This window comes from Nelumbo nucifera, chromosome 2, assembly GCF_055504915.1.
Source record: "Nelumbo nucifera cultivar China Antique chromosome 2, China Antique-T2T, whole genome shotgun sequence".
In the NCBI taxonomy this organism is placed as follows: domain Eukaryota; kingdom Viridiplantae; phylum Streptophyta; class Magnoliopsida; order Proteales; family Nelumbonaceae; genus Nelumbo; species Nelumbo nucifera.
Window position 1 is genome coordinate 29,189,273 of NC_142650.1, and position 15,018 is coordinate 29,204,290.

Sequence of the window (15,018 nt, forward strand, 5' to 3'; positions counted from 1 at the left end):
TGTGGAGAAGAGAAATCGAATTACGTCTCGTACGTGTGGATTCGTGACATGAAGCGAGACATCGGGTAGGTTGTAGGGATTGATGTGACATGGTTCGTAGCGTGTAGTGGGACAAGGTGTGAGAGCGGAAGGCTGAGAGGTGAGGTGAGACTGTGAGAGAGCCCTCTGTTTGCTTTCTTTTTCTTTCTTTGAAAGAATTAACAAATTCCCATCGTCACCAACACCAAAGGGATTAGTGGTGTCGTTTCTGTAATAGATTAATTAAGCTGTCGCTATAGAGGGAAGATGGGGCCCATCGTCAAGGCCCATACCAGAAAGAAATCTCATGTGCCATGTTTGACCCGATCCAAACATATAAATAAAGGGAAAAAGGAAAGAGGAACAGGAGATTCAAGATTTTGATTTTTCTGTTCAAAGTTCAAACGTCAAATTACCACCAAAATAGTTCAAACTTAAAATTAAATGGGCCTTGAATCTAGACGTAGCAAGAAGTCGATCCAACTCACAAGCCCAACTCGGAAAAAAGCAGGTTAGGGTCCCCTGTCTAGTGACCTGATCCAGGAGGTGACATGAGCCAACACAAATGAGGTTGGGTTACAAGACGGTTGAACCTATATTTTTAAGTAAAAACCGTTGACTCGAATGATAAAAAAAAAAAAAAAAATTGTTGAGTTGATTAAAGATCCGATGTCACTTTAACCCGATATGAGCCAGACCCGATTGTCAAGTATTACTTGAATCCATTACCCATAATTTCTACGGTGGTGGACAGATGAGAGCGCTCTCATGTGTTTCTTTTTTATCACTCATTGACTCCAAGGATAATGAAGGTTTTGCCTTTTTTTCTTTTCGGTGTCTGGATTACTCGGTGGGATCGCTCTCTTGAATCATCACACCTTGTTATTGGCAAGTTCCACCACTCATGATAAAGACGGGGCTGCTCTAAGGTCTGAACCAGCGGCGGGGTTCTAGGACTAGGAGCGGTCCAGTCTGATCACAACGAATACGATACTTGCCACGTGGCAAATGAAGGGGAACGAAATGTATTTATGCCCTTGATTATTGGAAGCAGATGTATAATTGGTGATGAGTCTCATTCAAAGCAGAAGGCGACAAAATCTAATCACGGGTATATGTATTAATTGGTGATGAGTTTCATTTATTTACCAAACCACCCTTTTTTTATAGTTTTTGTCGTTTTGTGATTCTAATGAGTAATGACTGGTGCAGTTAACGATTAGCATTTTTCTCGAGTGAATATACAAGAGTCTAGATCGGTGAAGACAAATCAGAACAAACAGAAACAGTCGGGTTGGTGGATTAGGGCACAGCACAACCCGTTTTATCGTTAGCACAGCAAATCTCTATTGATAAGACAAAAATGTCCCTATTAATAGTAAAGAAAAAAGTTTGTGACAACTATGAAGGCTATTTTCGTCTTTTTCAAAAAAAAGATACCTATTGGGTTGAATCTCTACGTTGAGGGCATTAGAGCAATAGAACGTCTTTAGTAATTTGGGCTATTATAAATTTGAAGCCCAATTTACACCGACAAAGGACGACCAACATTGTCCTCTAAAATGGCAACGGGTAGGGTATTTGTAAAAATTGTCCCACCCATTTCCAAATCCATTTAAGAACCATTGATTCCAAACCCGTCCCAAACTTGTTTAACTTATTCCAAATTTCCAAATCCATTAAATCCATGATGACCAGTCTTATCCAATTGTAATAATGTTCCTCTTGAACAGAAATGGCGTGGTAGGCCAACGGTGAAGACGACAAGACTTCTATAATGAAAAACAAGGGGAAGGATTTGAATCATCTCTCAACCCTTTTTACTATTATGTATATTATTTCTTATAAAATATATATTTAGTAATATACATATAGGTATTGAGAGAAGGTATCTGCATTAAATATAATATCAAGTATGGTAAGGTCAAAACTCAAACCCTAAAAAATTTTGATAAACAGATACTATAAAGATTTAAACATGTCAAGCATTGAAATTTCTGAAAACCCGATTCCTCCAAAATCATTCTCCAACAGCACAACCCACATACACCAGACGTCTCAGAGGCCCCAAAACAGCATGAAACTCAGCTGTACGCTACCCTAGGAAAGAGTTTAGAAACCATTGTGCCATATGTAGTTGAGTTGCCCGAGGAGCAGAGAAACGTAGTAACCCCAAGGATTTAAGTACATTGTTCACTGAATGAACCCATCTAGATACACGAGCCAGGTGTAGTAGGTATGGTAAATGGGATGGTTTTCTGTAATGGTCATCCTGCTACATGGTGGCAGCCATGGAAATTGGTTCTCTAAACTAAAACTCTTAAAGACTCACCAGTTTGGGGATATTGGTGTATAAATACGAAGGATAAAGGGCTTCTAGCCCTCTTCTGGGCCCTCTTAGTTCTTACAAAGCGAGGTTTTGGGATTTGCTTTACACTGTTTTAGGCTCAGGTTTCGGACTGAACCCATTCAAATTTTGATAAAAACTAAGCCTGAGCCCAGCCCATGAAGAGGTTTGCTTACAATTACAAGTGCATTGTTAACCAAAGTATCTCTTATGTACTGTTTTTTCAGAGCAACCATCTTGTGTCGTTGGATTAAAAAAGGATTACGGACAGGACATCAAAACAAAGAAAGATAGCAAAAACAGGGCTATGAATTCATTTCGTGTTACCTCATAAATTATAATGTAAGAGTTTCAGTGCATATTGGATATCTATTATGTCCGAAGTGGTACGATAAATTGATAGGCATGAACAAATATCTTTGTATCATGGCATAATACCTTAGCGAGAAGAAGTGCTCATATCGATCCTGTTTGTGTTCTCTGTGGAAAAAGAGAGATTGAAGCTCTAGAGCATCTAGTTTTTCACTTGCGGACCGAAACAAGCTGTATGTTTTGGTGAGCCTCTAACTGTTAGAACACTAGATACTCCTCAGTTCCATTCATGAAAGGTTGTCTGAATGGAGGGATATCGGCTGGCAACTCAGCAAAAAAGCAACCTTTGGGTGGATTGTTGGTTCTTGGGATGATCATTTTATAGGTGGATTTTTGAAAAGAAGCACTCCGAATCATTGTAGCGACTCAAGTGGTCAAGCCCAGTTTCAATCAAGAAATCTCTTCTTTGTGTTCAGGACGTGGAGCATTCCCATGAACCTACTATCACTCAATATAACTCGGATTAGCTGAATGCGATGGCTGTATAGCAGGGGGGAGTTATGACGACCCCTTAAATCATTAAAACAAATAGAGGCAAGAAGACCGGCAAGGTTATTTGATTGATACCAACACAATTGACATCTCTTGCATTGCTTGTGGGTGCGATCATACCAGCATTAATGCACCGGATTCTATCAGAAACCAATGATATTTATAAAATACATGAGGCCTACTGTATTTTATAACTCACTCGAGGTGCAGTTCGTTAAACAGCAAATGAGAGCTCTGCGTGGATGGGTAAATTTGAACGTTGATGGCACATTTCATACCAACAAGGCTGGTGTATGGATTTACTGACTACATCCTGTGCACAAGGTACTACAGTCACACATTGGTCCCCATAAATGACACAAGATGTTCCCGATGTCAGCTGTTGGGTCTTATGCACAACATTTTGTGGCCAGCAGATCCACACTCAACTGGTGTAGGAATTGGGTACCGTTCATGTAACTCTATTGCTCATGCAAGAGTCCAACGTGCTTGAATGATTTCTAGTGGTGTCAATTGGACTGGATTTGATCCAATCCGATCGAGTCCAATGTGAATCTATTACAAATGGATCAGGTTCAATCCAATCCAATGACTATTTTGGATCATTTTGGACTGGTCCAATTCAAGGTCTGGTCCAATCCAATATAAATTTATCAGATAGACCAGGTCCAGTCCAATCTAATAAATATTTTGGACGGGTTTAATCCAATCCAATATGTCTTGTTGGTCCGCCCAATCCGTCTAAATTGATTTTGAATTGGATGGGGTCCAATCCAAAACTGGTCCGTTGACACCCTTATTCACACGTGGCCTAGAGCTCCTGATTTTATCAATATTTACTATTTAGAGAATCAAATTCAGCATAGAACTATAAAAGAGAGATTTCAGAGTTAGAGGTTCAACTATTGTTAAACCAAAAGTCGAACCATGATGACGTAATATATATATATATATATATATATATATATATATATATATACATTTATATATTGAGTCATATGAATACTATATAATATATATTACAAGTATTATCATGTTTGAATCTGATGGATAGATGGCTAATTTTCTAATTTTTAATTTAAAACAAATGACTAGAGTTCAAGTCCTTTAACACATGTTTTCTTTAAAATGCCTGTGTATTAAAGCCATACATACATTTGAAGAGCATAAAAGAATGGGTGTGTACAAATAAAAGGTCATGGGTTCAAGTCTTACCATTGGCATTTCCAACAATCCATTCCCTTAAGCTGTGTTTGGTTTAAAGGAAAAAGTAGGGAAAGGTAAATTAACCTTAGTGACTGGGTGGTTTTATAAAACATTGACTGGATCATCGTTTCTCCAATTAACTAGCCAAATTTTGATCGCTTTTTCTTGAATTGCAGGTTTTAGGTATAATTAAACTGGCCATGGATCCAAATTATGGTTCAACGGGTCCAACTGGCTGGTTCAGTCTAGTTTTCACTTGTACCTAATTTTTTATAAATGAATGGAATCAGCCTTGTTGTTTTCAACTCAACTCACCCTTAATTCCAACTATTTGGGATCTACCACTTAACTCTTTTTGCTATGGCATTTTACAAAATTATTCATGATTTAAAATTCATTTTGGATTGACTGAGGTTTTCATGTTGACTGCAAACTTAACCTTTCACCTTTAACTGGGCTTGGGACCAGCAGTATAAGATAATGCTACTTCATAATGCTATATTGTAAAGTTAACGGGGAGAGTTGTTATCATCCATTAATCTCCTGTCCCTTTATGGCAAGCATTTGGAAATGTTTTATTTTATTTTATTTTTGTTTTTTGAGTGCAAATGGAACTTGCCAGCATAGGTGAATAGGTTATCTGATCTCATTACCTTTATGTGGCCTAAAAGGACTAGAGTCATGTGGAATGTGCAGGGGCAATAATGATATGGACCATTATAAAAAAATAAAAAAAAAAGAAATGCAAGAATTTTCTTGGAGAAGGAAAGAAGTGAGAAATAAAGCAATTCTGACTAGGTGATAAATTTGATTAAAATAGTGGATATCTTCTTCCCGTATTTTTTGGTGATATATAAGGGAATTGAGTTGACGTGACAATGAGTTTTTCAAGAAGTAAATTGGTACCCTCTTGTTGGACACCTCATGAAGATTTTATCAAACTAAACTTGGATGGGAGCTTGTAGAGTAGGGGGTGCTTTAAGAAATAAAGGTCATGCTGCTGTTTTGCTTTCAAGCCTAGTGGGTGTAGGAGACTCGATTAGGACTAAATTTCCTGCAGTAATTGAAGGGGTGTAGTCGTGTAGCTAGGTAAAATTTTGAACATGGACAAGCTAATTGTTGAAGGGATTCCAAGCTAGTGGCAGGTAGGTTACAGAAGATAAAATCTGTAATTTGGACTTATGGGGATAAAACGAAAGGATTTAAATGGCTAACTAGCTGTGCACGAGAATGAAGGATACGATCATACAATTGGTTAGAAGATGGTGGATACTCTAATCATTGGCCTTAATGAGCTAGTTATGTGAAGGTTGCATCTTGCTCCTCTGTGAGATGTTTGTACTACTTATATATATTGATGCTTTTCTAATAACTTTGAAGTTACTTATAAAGACTCTAATATTGTACGTGAAAGTTGCCGTAAAACAGAACAAAACCATGAAACTAAACAAGGGAGAAAGGTTAAAAAATTTGTTGCAAAAGAAATTGAAGTCAGCTTTTGCATCATGTCCCCAACCAGAAATCGACTTTCATATAAGTTCCTAGGGGCAAGCAATGAAACGAGAAACTACATAGTCGAAACACAGATTAAGTATACCAGCCCCTATAATTTCATCGAAATTAGATGATTAATTCTTACAACTTCAACCTTCCACCTTTGCAGCAGCAGATGCATAACTTACACTGCTATCTCTCATGGTTTTGCATTGGCTTGACTGCTCGTATCGTAGGAAATTAATCTTTATCTTTGTCGAACAGTTCCTCAACATCTGATGAATTAACATTTAGTTAAAAATAGAAAATGCTTGAGAGAAAAGAAAGGTTATAAAAAACTGCTAGCATATTTGAAAAAAAGTTTTTTTTTTTTTTTTAAATTTCTGTCCGTTAAGGAAAAAGGAAAAGTAGTAACTTACATGGAGAAAAACACTAATGGGATGTCGGCCACAAATGGTGTTGTCAAATTCTGACAGGTACTGTTTAAATTTATATGGGTCTCCGGTTTCTACGATTTCCATGCCCATCTTGTCCAAAGCTTCGATGGACTTGTAGATAGCCCCATATTTCCGGTCATAGTAGGTGTAATTGAATCTGGCACAAGCATGCGACTCAGAGGTTTAGAAGATTATAAGTTACCATCATTTTAGTCAGTGGGATTTTCATGAGTCTGTAGAATTTTCACCAATCAGAATCTCCTAGTTAGGATCCTATCATATTTGTATGGCAGGTCTGTTCACTACAATGTTGTAAGACTCAGACTGGACGAAAAACTTAAATGCTCCACGAGTCCCGGTTTTGCCGGTTAATTAGATGAATTGACTAAACATACTCGGGAGGAGGGTCCATGGTGCTTGTTTGCTGATAACATGTACTAATTAATAAAACTAATTAAAGGTTAATGCATAATTAATTTTATGGATACCTTAGTAACAAGAGGTAGGAGAAAACAGAGCATATGCTGTGCAAATTTAATAATAATAGGAGCACAGATTGAGGTGCAGTTAGGGTTAGAAACCAAGAGATAAATCAATGTGACCTTTTCTGTTATCTTGGTTTGATAATTCATAACCAAGAGATAAAATCAAAGTTTTCAAGGCACCAAGGTGAGGTTAGGCAAGGGGGAGCACCTTGTTAACTAGTTGAATCGCCTAGGCAATGGAATTTCTTACATAGAAACATGAATCTTAGGGTAATTCCCAAGGTTCCATAGCAACCAGCAACCATCTTTCATTGGCAATTACTACAAACTTCATGAAAAAGTATAAGATTCATATTAAAAATATAGAAAATTAACATATTTATGAGAAGAAAAAGAATAAACAAAAGAAAATTCAGAAAATATAGGGTTTGAGTACCTACTTTTGTCTAGGAAAAGGGAAAAAATGGGTGGAAGGAGGAGGAGCCGAAGAAGAATGTGTTGTTGATGATGATGATAAAGATAAAGAATCTGTTGATTGGACAGGATTTTAAGCTCCTTCCCTGCCCATTGATTTAGATCAAGTTTTTGAAGGTTCAAGACAGCACACACCAACATGTGTTGATTGAACCCTAATAAATAAGAAAATAATAAAAAGAAATTGGTATATGCACCAAAAAAAATCAACATTTTAGTTTATACTTATTTAATTATTATAATATAAAAAAACAAATAATATAAAAGTTTTTCAAAGAAACATGTATAAAATAGGTAGGTGATTAAGCAAGGCAACCATCCATGAGCAGTGCCTTGTTGCCAAGGTTACCTTGACAACTATGCTCATAAATTAGACTAGGATGGGAATATGGAGGGATGTATCCAAAGTCTTATGTAATAGACAAATACCACCTAAGTTAAAAGGAAAATTTTATAAAACAGTTGTAGGGCCAGCAATTCTGTATGGAGCAGAGTGTTGAGTGATCAAGAAACATGTTCAAAAAATGAGTGGCAGAAATGTGCATTGTGAGATAGATGAGTCAAATAACTAAAAGGGATGGGATTAGAAATGAAGTCATCAAAAGGAACCTAGGAGTAGCTCTAATAGGTGATAACATGAGAGAAGTATACTAATATAGTTTGGTCATATGCATAGAAGACCATTTACAACACCTGTAAGAAGAAGCAACCAATCGCAAGTTAAAGAGGCTACAAGCCTAGAAGGGCTAGGAACAAACCAACAATATCATGGGTTGAAGTGGTAGATATGGCACTAAACAGAACACAATGGCAAAACAGGACCCATATGATCGACCCCATATAGTTAGGATGGGGCTTAGATGATGATAATGAACTATTTAGTGAGATGGTAACTGCAGTTTGGCAAATTATTACTGGTATCATGCATTATAAGCCCAGGGTTGATGGTACCTTGAGTAACATGACACATACCAAAGACATGGCAGGTAATTTATTCATAAGAACACATAAAAAAAGGCCTAAAAAAGAGGAAGCCTTCATGCATCTACCCCACCTATACAATAAAAGTTTGCAAGAAAACAACTACCCAATTTTTACAGCAAATGTTACCTTTTAGCATATCAATGCTGATATATTAATGTTATTATTGTTGTTGTTATTACAGAAGCATCTAGCAAGAAAAGCATAAAAAATAACAAAAATTAAATAATGTTTAAGGGTGGATAAGTTTGAGATGCATACCGAGATCCCCAGTGGCAGAAATCTGAAGAGACAGAAAAAAAATTCTTTGGGTCATCTACATATTTAGCTAGCAACTTTCCATACATGGCCTCATTTTCTGAATTTACAGCACCAACCAAAATAGGTACAATTTTTACGGGGTAACTGCAAGAGATGACTAAAAATTAGACACAGTGATGAATAAGTACAGAATAAAAGCTTAATCTATAATAAGATTACCCATGAAATACTTTAGCAAGATAAGGCAAGTGCATCTCCATGCTGTGTTCTGCCTCATCTACTCGAAGATCCATAAGTTCAAACTTTCCTGTTGCCTGTAGCTCCTCATTGACTGGTATCCCAAGAACAATGTGTACGTGAGTTTTCCTTCAGTTTATTGAAGGACAATATGAACAACAGGAGATAAAATTATGGTACACTCTCCAACAATATCAAGAAGCAATATCATTGTAATCTCAAACTTATTTGGACTACCAAGAAATTGAATATGATACAGCTTTTATCACCCTCAACTTTCTCCTGTTAACCAACTTTACAGGAATCAAGATGTGTTTTTTTTGGATAGATCAGGCATCAAGATGTTCTCATATTTGCGTATTTAATGTCAATTAGTCTTGCAGCTATGCTTGCCAATTTTCATTATGAAACAACATAATGCCTTCAGTACAAAAATATTTCTATGAAAAAAATCAAGATAAGAAGTCTTTTAGAAAAGAAAAATAAAGTATGTTCTTAAAGTATTAGGAAAATCAAATAATTACAGGAAAATAAAGTACACTCTAGGGAAATGCAAGGAACAAAGGAACAACATATTAAAGATACATGTCTGCTTGGCAAAAATTACCCAAGGGTGTGAGAATTAAAAGAATGTCCAAAGCATTTTGAAAAGCAAGATAAAGGAAAAAAGTCCTGTGAACTTTATCAATCTCAAAAATGTGGTAAATTTTATCAAAGTTTGTAAATAGTACATAATTCATCCATAAAAAAAGATAAAATTGCAATACCTTCCAAATCAATTGGCAGGTCTCCCAAAGGCGTCTTGTAAACTGTGGCCCTTGAAAGAGCACATTTTGGAGTGTAATAGTGGTGAGAAGGACCAAGAAGGAACACCCGAGAACTGAAAATTTATGTCTGGTAACATATTAGCAATACAAAGAGAGCAATTACCGCTGTTCTCTCATTACACTAAATAGCATGGACAGCACACAGTTACAAAAAGCCTGCTATATTGTAAGATTAGAATGTGATGGGGCCATGTTAATGAAAAGAAAATCAAATGCATAGGGTATTTAAATAGCACCAACGTTCCCATTTTTGTGACTATTCTAGATATAGGATTTCATAAAAATGCTAAAAGAAAAGATCATATAGACATATGGTCATGTTAAAATGTAAACAAAGAAACCACCCAACTATGCAAAACCATGGAGGAAGGCCAAATCACCCTCATCTTTGGTTCCAAAAAAAAAATACAAAGAAAAATCTTTTAGATCAAGATGGGGATATTATTCCATGATATAGGCTCTTTTTTTATCAATAACAGAAATGATATAGGCTCATGTTACCCAGTAATATAATGGCACACATAAATTTCTCTCCTCTCTGTACCAAAAGATACCAGGCCTCTCCATGGAACCAAATTGGCTGTGTCCCCACTGCCCTTGGTGGAGCAGGCATTTCCGTTCTCCAATTTTCTGGTTGTGCAGAGCTGCTCTGCTTAAGAATAGGCAGGCAGCACAATATTGAACAATAGCCTCCTACATACAACCATTACCTGTATCACCATCCAAATTCCATACTTTATTCTTTTTTTTTTTTTTTGATTTCTTTTGAAGGGCTACACAACGGGGGGTAGCCCATCCCCCAACCCAGGTGCAGGTGGGATTCGATCCCAAGTCTCCACTATGACCAGCAGGAGACCTTACCAACCCACTAGTTGGCACCTTGCAATACCATACTTTCTTCCTACATGTGTCCAGTACAAAAATCAACCCATCCACCAATAGGTACTCTGAATATTGTCCACTGATATTTTAATTAAAATAAATAAATAAAACCCAAACAGGTTAAACAACTCTTCAGTGCCACCTATTGCAAAACTTCAGATTTAAGACTTACCATGGTATTTCATTTTTATGCTGTTTGCAGTTGTTCCTTTCAGTCCTATCCATTGAACCGAAGAGGTTCTCTCTTTTTTATAACGTATTAATAAATTCCCTTGATTGTGTTAACGAAGAAAAGGTTAAATGACCCTTATTAACAAAGTGTGCTTTATATAGCTCAACACTTGACAACTTCAAAAGAAAAAGTAGCTTAATCCTAAATCAATAACCTTCACTTTTATTAATTACAAACATAAAAAATACATACAATTTCTTAGAGATAAAACCTTTATCTCTCACCACCCCTTGTTTTGCTAAAGCATCAGCCATGCTATTACCCAACCTTTTGTACCCCTTGATACCTTACTGCCATCTCCCTATTTAGCCACTTAATTTTACTGAGTTCATTTCGATAAGAAATTTTGTCCTTTGTTTTTTGTCACTTTAGATGGATTTCTAGAAGCTGAATAGAGAGTTTGACTTTTCGGCTAAATCTGTGGTGGGGAGGGATTTACAAAGGCATTGAGGAGAGCCATCCTTTGTTTATTTTAATGAAAGTCGTCCTTTTCTCAAAAAAAAAAAAAAAGTCCATAGAGCAGCTTTACCATCCTCAGCCATTTTATTACCAGGCATGAATCTCCTTCAGCCGTTCTAAAACAATGTGCATCATCAAACAACAAAACACATTAAAATGATTAATAACCATGTCTATCTTTAAGCATATCTGGAAAACAAACACACACAATCAATGATATATGAAAATTGCTGAGCAGTAAAATGCTAAGAAAGAAAGCCTCTTGGATATCCTACCCAGTTCCCCAAATCCATAGGCAACATGGAAGTTCATCATCCACCAAATGCTAAATTGGAAATACACTCTGTCTATGCACCATGACAAATTGACAGGGCAACCTCAATACAGTAAGAAGTTAAGAATAAGGTGATAAAAGCCGCACCCACCCAGAGAGAGAGGGGGAGAGAGAGAGAGAGAGAGAGAGGAGTAGAAGAAAGTAGAAAACTTACATGTTTGTAGGATCTATGTTGCCAAATGCATATGCTGCTGCACGACCTGAGTATGAATAACCAGCATGCCTGGCATTTAAATGACACCATAAGGGCAAGGAATGCCTCAACAATTCGGGCATGTTACTAATTCTGAAACATAATGGTGAGGACCGCTCAGAATCACTTACGGAGCAATAACACCTCTTACATCAGGAGATTTAGCCAGACCAGTTTCTCTGAGCCATCCATCAAGCTCTTCTCCTAGTTTGTTTGCTATAAAGTAAAATGAAAGTGTTAGAAGCACTCCTGAGAATACTAGGACACAAATTTCAAAAGAAAAACAGGAGAACAAAAAAAACTGAGGTGAACATATAGCAGGATTTTTAATTTTTTTCCTCTAGATGATTTTTTTCCCTTGAGAGAATATTGTTGATAAAAGACATAACTAAAGAAGGTCGAAACCAGCTTTGTCTTGGAAAAAAACTATATTAAAAGTAGAACATGTAAAACATTTTGCAAATTTGGATTTTTCTATGAATTATATATGAAGTCTTTTCAGAAATAGTATAAATGGCAAGGTTCAAAGTATCGATACGCATCGGCCGATACGTATCGTGCCGATGGCTTACTGATACACCCCTCCAGAGGTTGTATCGAGTCAGCCACCGGTTCAGAGGGTAGCCGGGCCTTAAACCGGCCCCTCTGAACCAGTTTTGAAAAAAAAAACAAATAAAAGTAAAAAAAATGTACCAACACAAGCCGATACGCCCTACCCGTGTCTATATTTGGAACCTTGATAAATGGTAAAGATATCCTCTAGCTGAGAGAAATCTGAATGTGTCAAGGGAAACACATTAAGAAAAATTATGCATATGGAAACTAGTCTATATACATTATTTCTTGTTTAACAACAAACTCTCCCTGCATATCCCAATTTGCCCTGTTATCAGTCAGCACTTCTATGTCATAACTTAGATTCAGTAATATAATAGATGCATGCAGACCTGCTTTTAGTTATTCTCAAGCTTAATAAAATTATATTTCCATCCTTCATATATGTACTCTGCATTCTGAAAAAAAGAATTTATCCAATAAAAAGAAAGATATTAAAGAAATAAAAAATAAACTTCATTGCAGGCACTTATTTTTATATATCATCACCAAAGAAAAAAAAAAAAGAACCTTGTATATGCCATTCAGATTCTATTGTGGAGTATCTTTGTAAAATGACCTGATAATTCAGGATTGAGGAGGAGATTTTAAGGCTAGAGAACATAAAGCAATAATTTTTTTCTTCATCGTGTTGTTTTAATAGGTCCCATTTTCAAGTTCCCATGAAAACAATAATGAGATGAAGAAGAAAGCTCAATGATGCATTATTATTGTGTTAAAGATTATACATGAAGTCATGTTTTTTTTTCCTCAGAGCTATCATTGCCCCATCTTTTCTATCATCTTCCAAGGAATCCAAGAGCACAACATATTATTACTTATTTAAATACTGCTTTTAAAGGCCATTGCTTGGTGCAATGGTAAAATCTCAGGCCAAAAGTCATAAGAACCTGGGTTCAAATCTGAGAGTAGACACTTTGTGCAAAAGAAATTAGGTCAGTATCAAGTCTATCCCTCCTAAGACCTATTTAGAAGGGACTATTATTGGGTAATTACACTCTAAGGAGTGCATGTAAGTCCCAGTCATCATCCCTTATCCTATTGTAGGCAGACAACAAAGCAAATATCCTAGTCGTCTCGAAGTTGTTCTGTAACATCTTTTAGAGCCCTAGTATGAAGATCCAAACTTGATAAATTATTCATTTTATGCTGGGTTCCTCTACTCCATTTCTTGAATTTTCCTTGAGACAAGGAACTGCTTTTGATGTTCCAATTGACCAACTTGTTTTTCATAATTTTCATAGGTCATAACCTCCTTTCCTATCAGAAGAGCAATCTTGTACAACTACAAAAGTGACTTCTTAGGACTATTATTTTCCATTTGTTTTTCACAGGTAATGCTTGCTTTACTTTCAAACTTCAAGCCTACCAGTAAATACAAATCCGTGAAGAGAGGTGCAATACCGAGCATCAGCACAAACCAAAACTTTACAAAATCGCATTCTCTTGCAAGCTCCCAAGTGATCTCAGAGAGCATAGCCATGACCTTGTAGTTATCAAGTACTGCATCTCAAGTAATCCCATAAGCTTATGTAAACCATATAAGCTTAACAGCTCTCTATAAATTAATTCTCCAAGAACACTTGCACCACAAGCTACGACATGGATGTTAGTTTCCCCAATTTCAAAAAGTTTGACCATCGTCCAGTGTAATCAAATTCAAAGGACTAAATTGAGAGTCAATATTTCAGGTAAACAACACAAAATCTCCTTTTTGGCGCTAAATTTTTTCCTTTTCTCTCCTACCAATAAAAGAATCCATCTCAAATAAATTCTCCAACTCCAACAACCTATCCCACTGAAATTTTCACATATGGACCCACAAACGTCTCAAGAATCATCCTAAACACCAAAGAAGGACATAGACGCAGAAACAAAACAGTTTCAATGATCAATCCAAATTCCAAAACACATCATAGGCAAGCCCTACTCAAACATTACAAAGACAAACAAACCTTTAGAAGAAATAAGTTGTGAAACTAAAGAGTAAAGACACCGAGAAGATACTTATAAAACTCGAAATTGGGACTGGCTTACCGTTATCGGTGTACCATGATCCTGCATGAGATGCTCGTCTAATTTTCTCCATTAACACAAAAATTCGACAGAAGAGATCAGAGAGAAACCCTAATCGAAGCTCCTCCCTGTGAAGATTAGGAACAAACCAAACTGTGTAAAACTTCTGCCTGAACTCGTAGGCTCAAGCCACCAGCATCTTTTAAAGGAGATGGTGGTGATGGAATCTCTTCTCCAAACCTTTTCGTTTGACATATCACATGTACTATATTTGTGCTCTATTGTTTTTGGTGAATTCTTAACTTCTTACCGTACACGTGGCCAAGAAACTTCCATATTCAATATTAATGATCTGGAGTAAACATGGAGAGCTGAGTTTGAACGGTTGAGATGGATGAATTAGGATCAAAGGGTAGTCACAGAGTGAGATACATAGAGTACGATGAACGCTGGATTCATGAGATATTGTCAACTTTTCTTAATACGTTTCGTTTGGTTATGCGTTCTTTCTTTTCTCCTAGTTTCGAGGTGCGTAAGCTGTACGCACTTTCAAATTTTAATAATCGGGTTGTTGATCCGACAAAATGGATCATGTGGACCCATCATCATTAGGTCGGTGGGCTGTGTTTGATTTGAAGGAAGAAATTGGGAAAGGA

At 36.6% G+C, this 15,018-nt stretch overlaps 1 protein-coding gene and 1 long non-coding RNA gene across 2 annotated transcripts; both read right to left on the reverse strand.

Annotated features, from left to right (window-relative positions):
• Positions 1–5,904: 5,904 nt before the first annotated feature.
• Positions 5,905–14,603, reverse strand: LOC104588591 (AmmeMemoRadiSam system protein B). The gene is made up of 8 exons (XM_010246584.3): positions 14,384–14,603; positions 11,863–11,947; positions 11,693–11,761; positions 9,572–9,684; positions 8,787–8,898; positions 8,568–8,711; positions 6,349–6,523; positions 5,905–6,204 (listed from the first exon to the last, which is right to left on the reverse strand). The coding sequence occupies exons 1-8, from the start codon at positions 14,433–14,435 to the stop codon at positions 6,079–6,081; spliced, it is 876 nt and encodes a 291-aa protein (XP_010244886.1). The 5' UTR covers positions 14,436–14,603; the 3' UTR covers positions 5,905–6,078.
• LOC148802033 (uncharacterized) lies at positions 6,821–8,561 on the reverse strand. The gene is made up of 2 exons (XR_016082629.1): positions 7,292–8,561; positions 6,821–7,179 (listed from the first exon to the last, which is right to left on the reverse strand). It is a non-coding gene; the product is annotated as an uncharacterized LOC148802033 (long non-coding RNA).
• Positions 14,604–15,018: the final 415 nt, after the last annotated feature.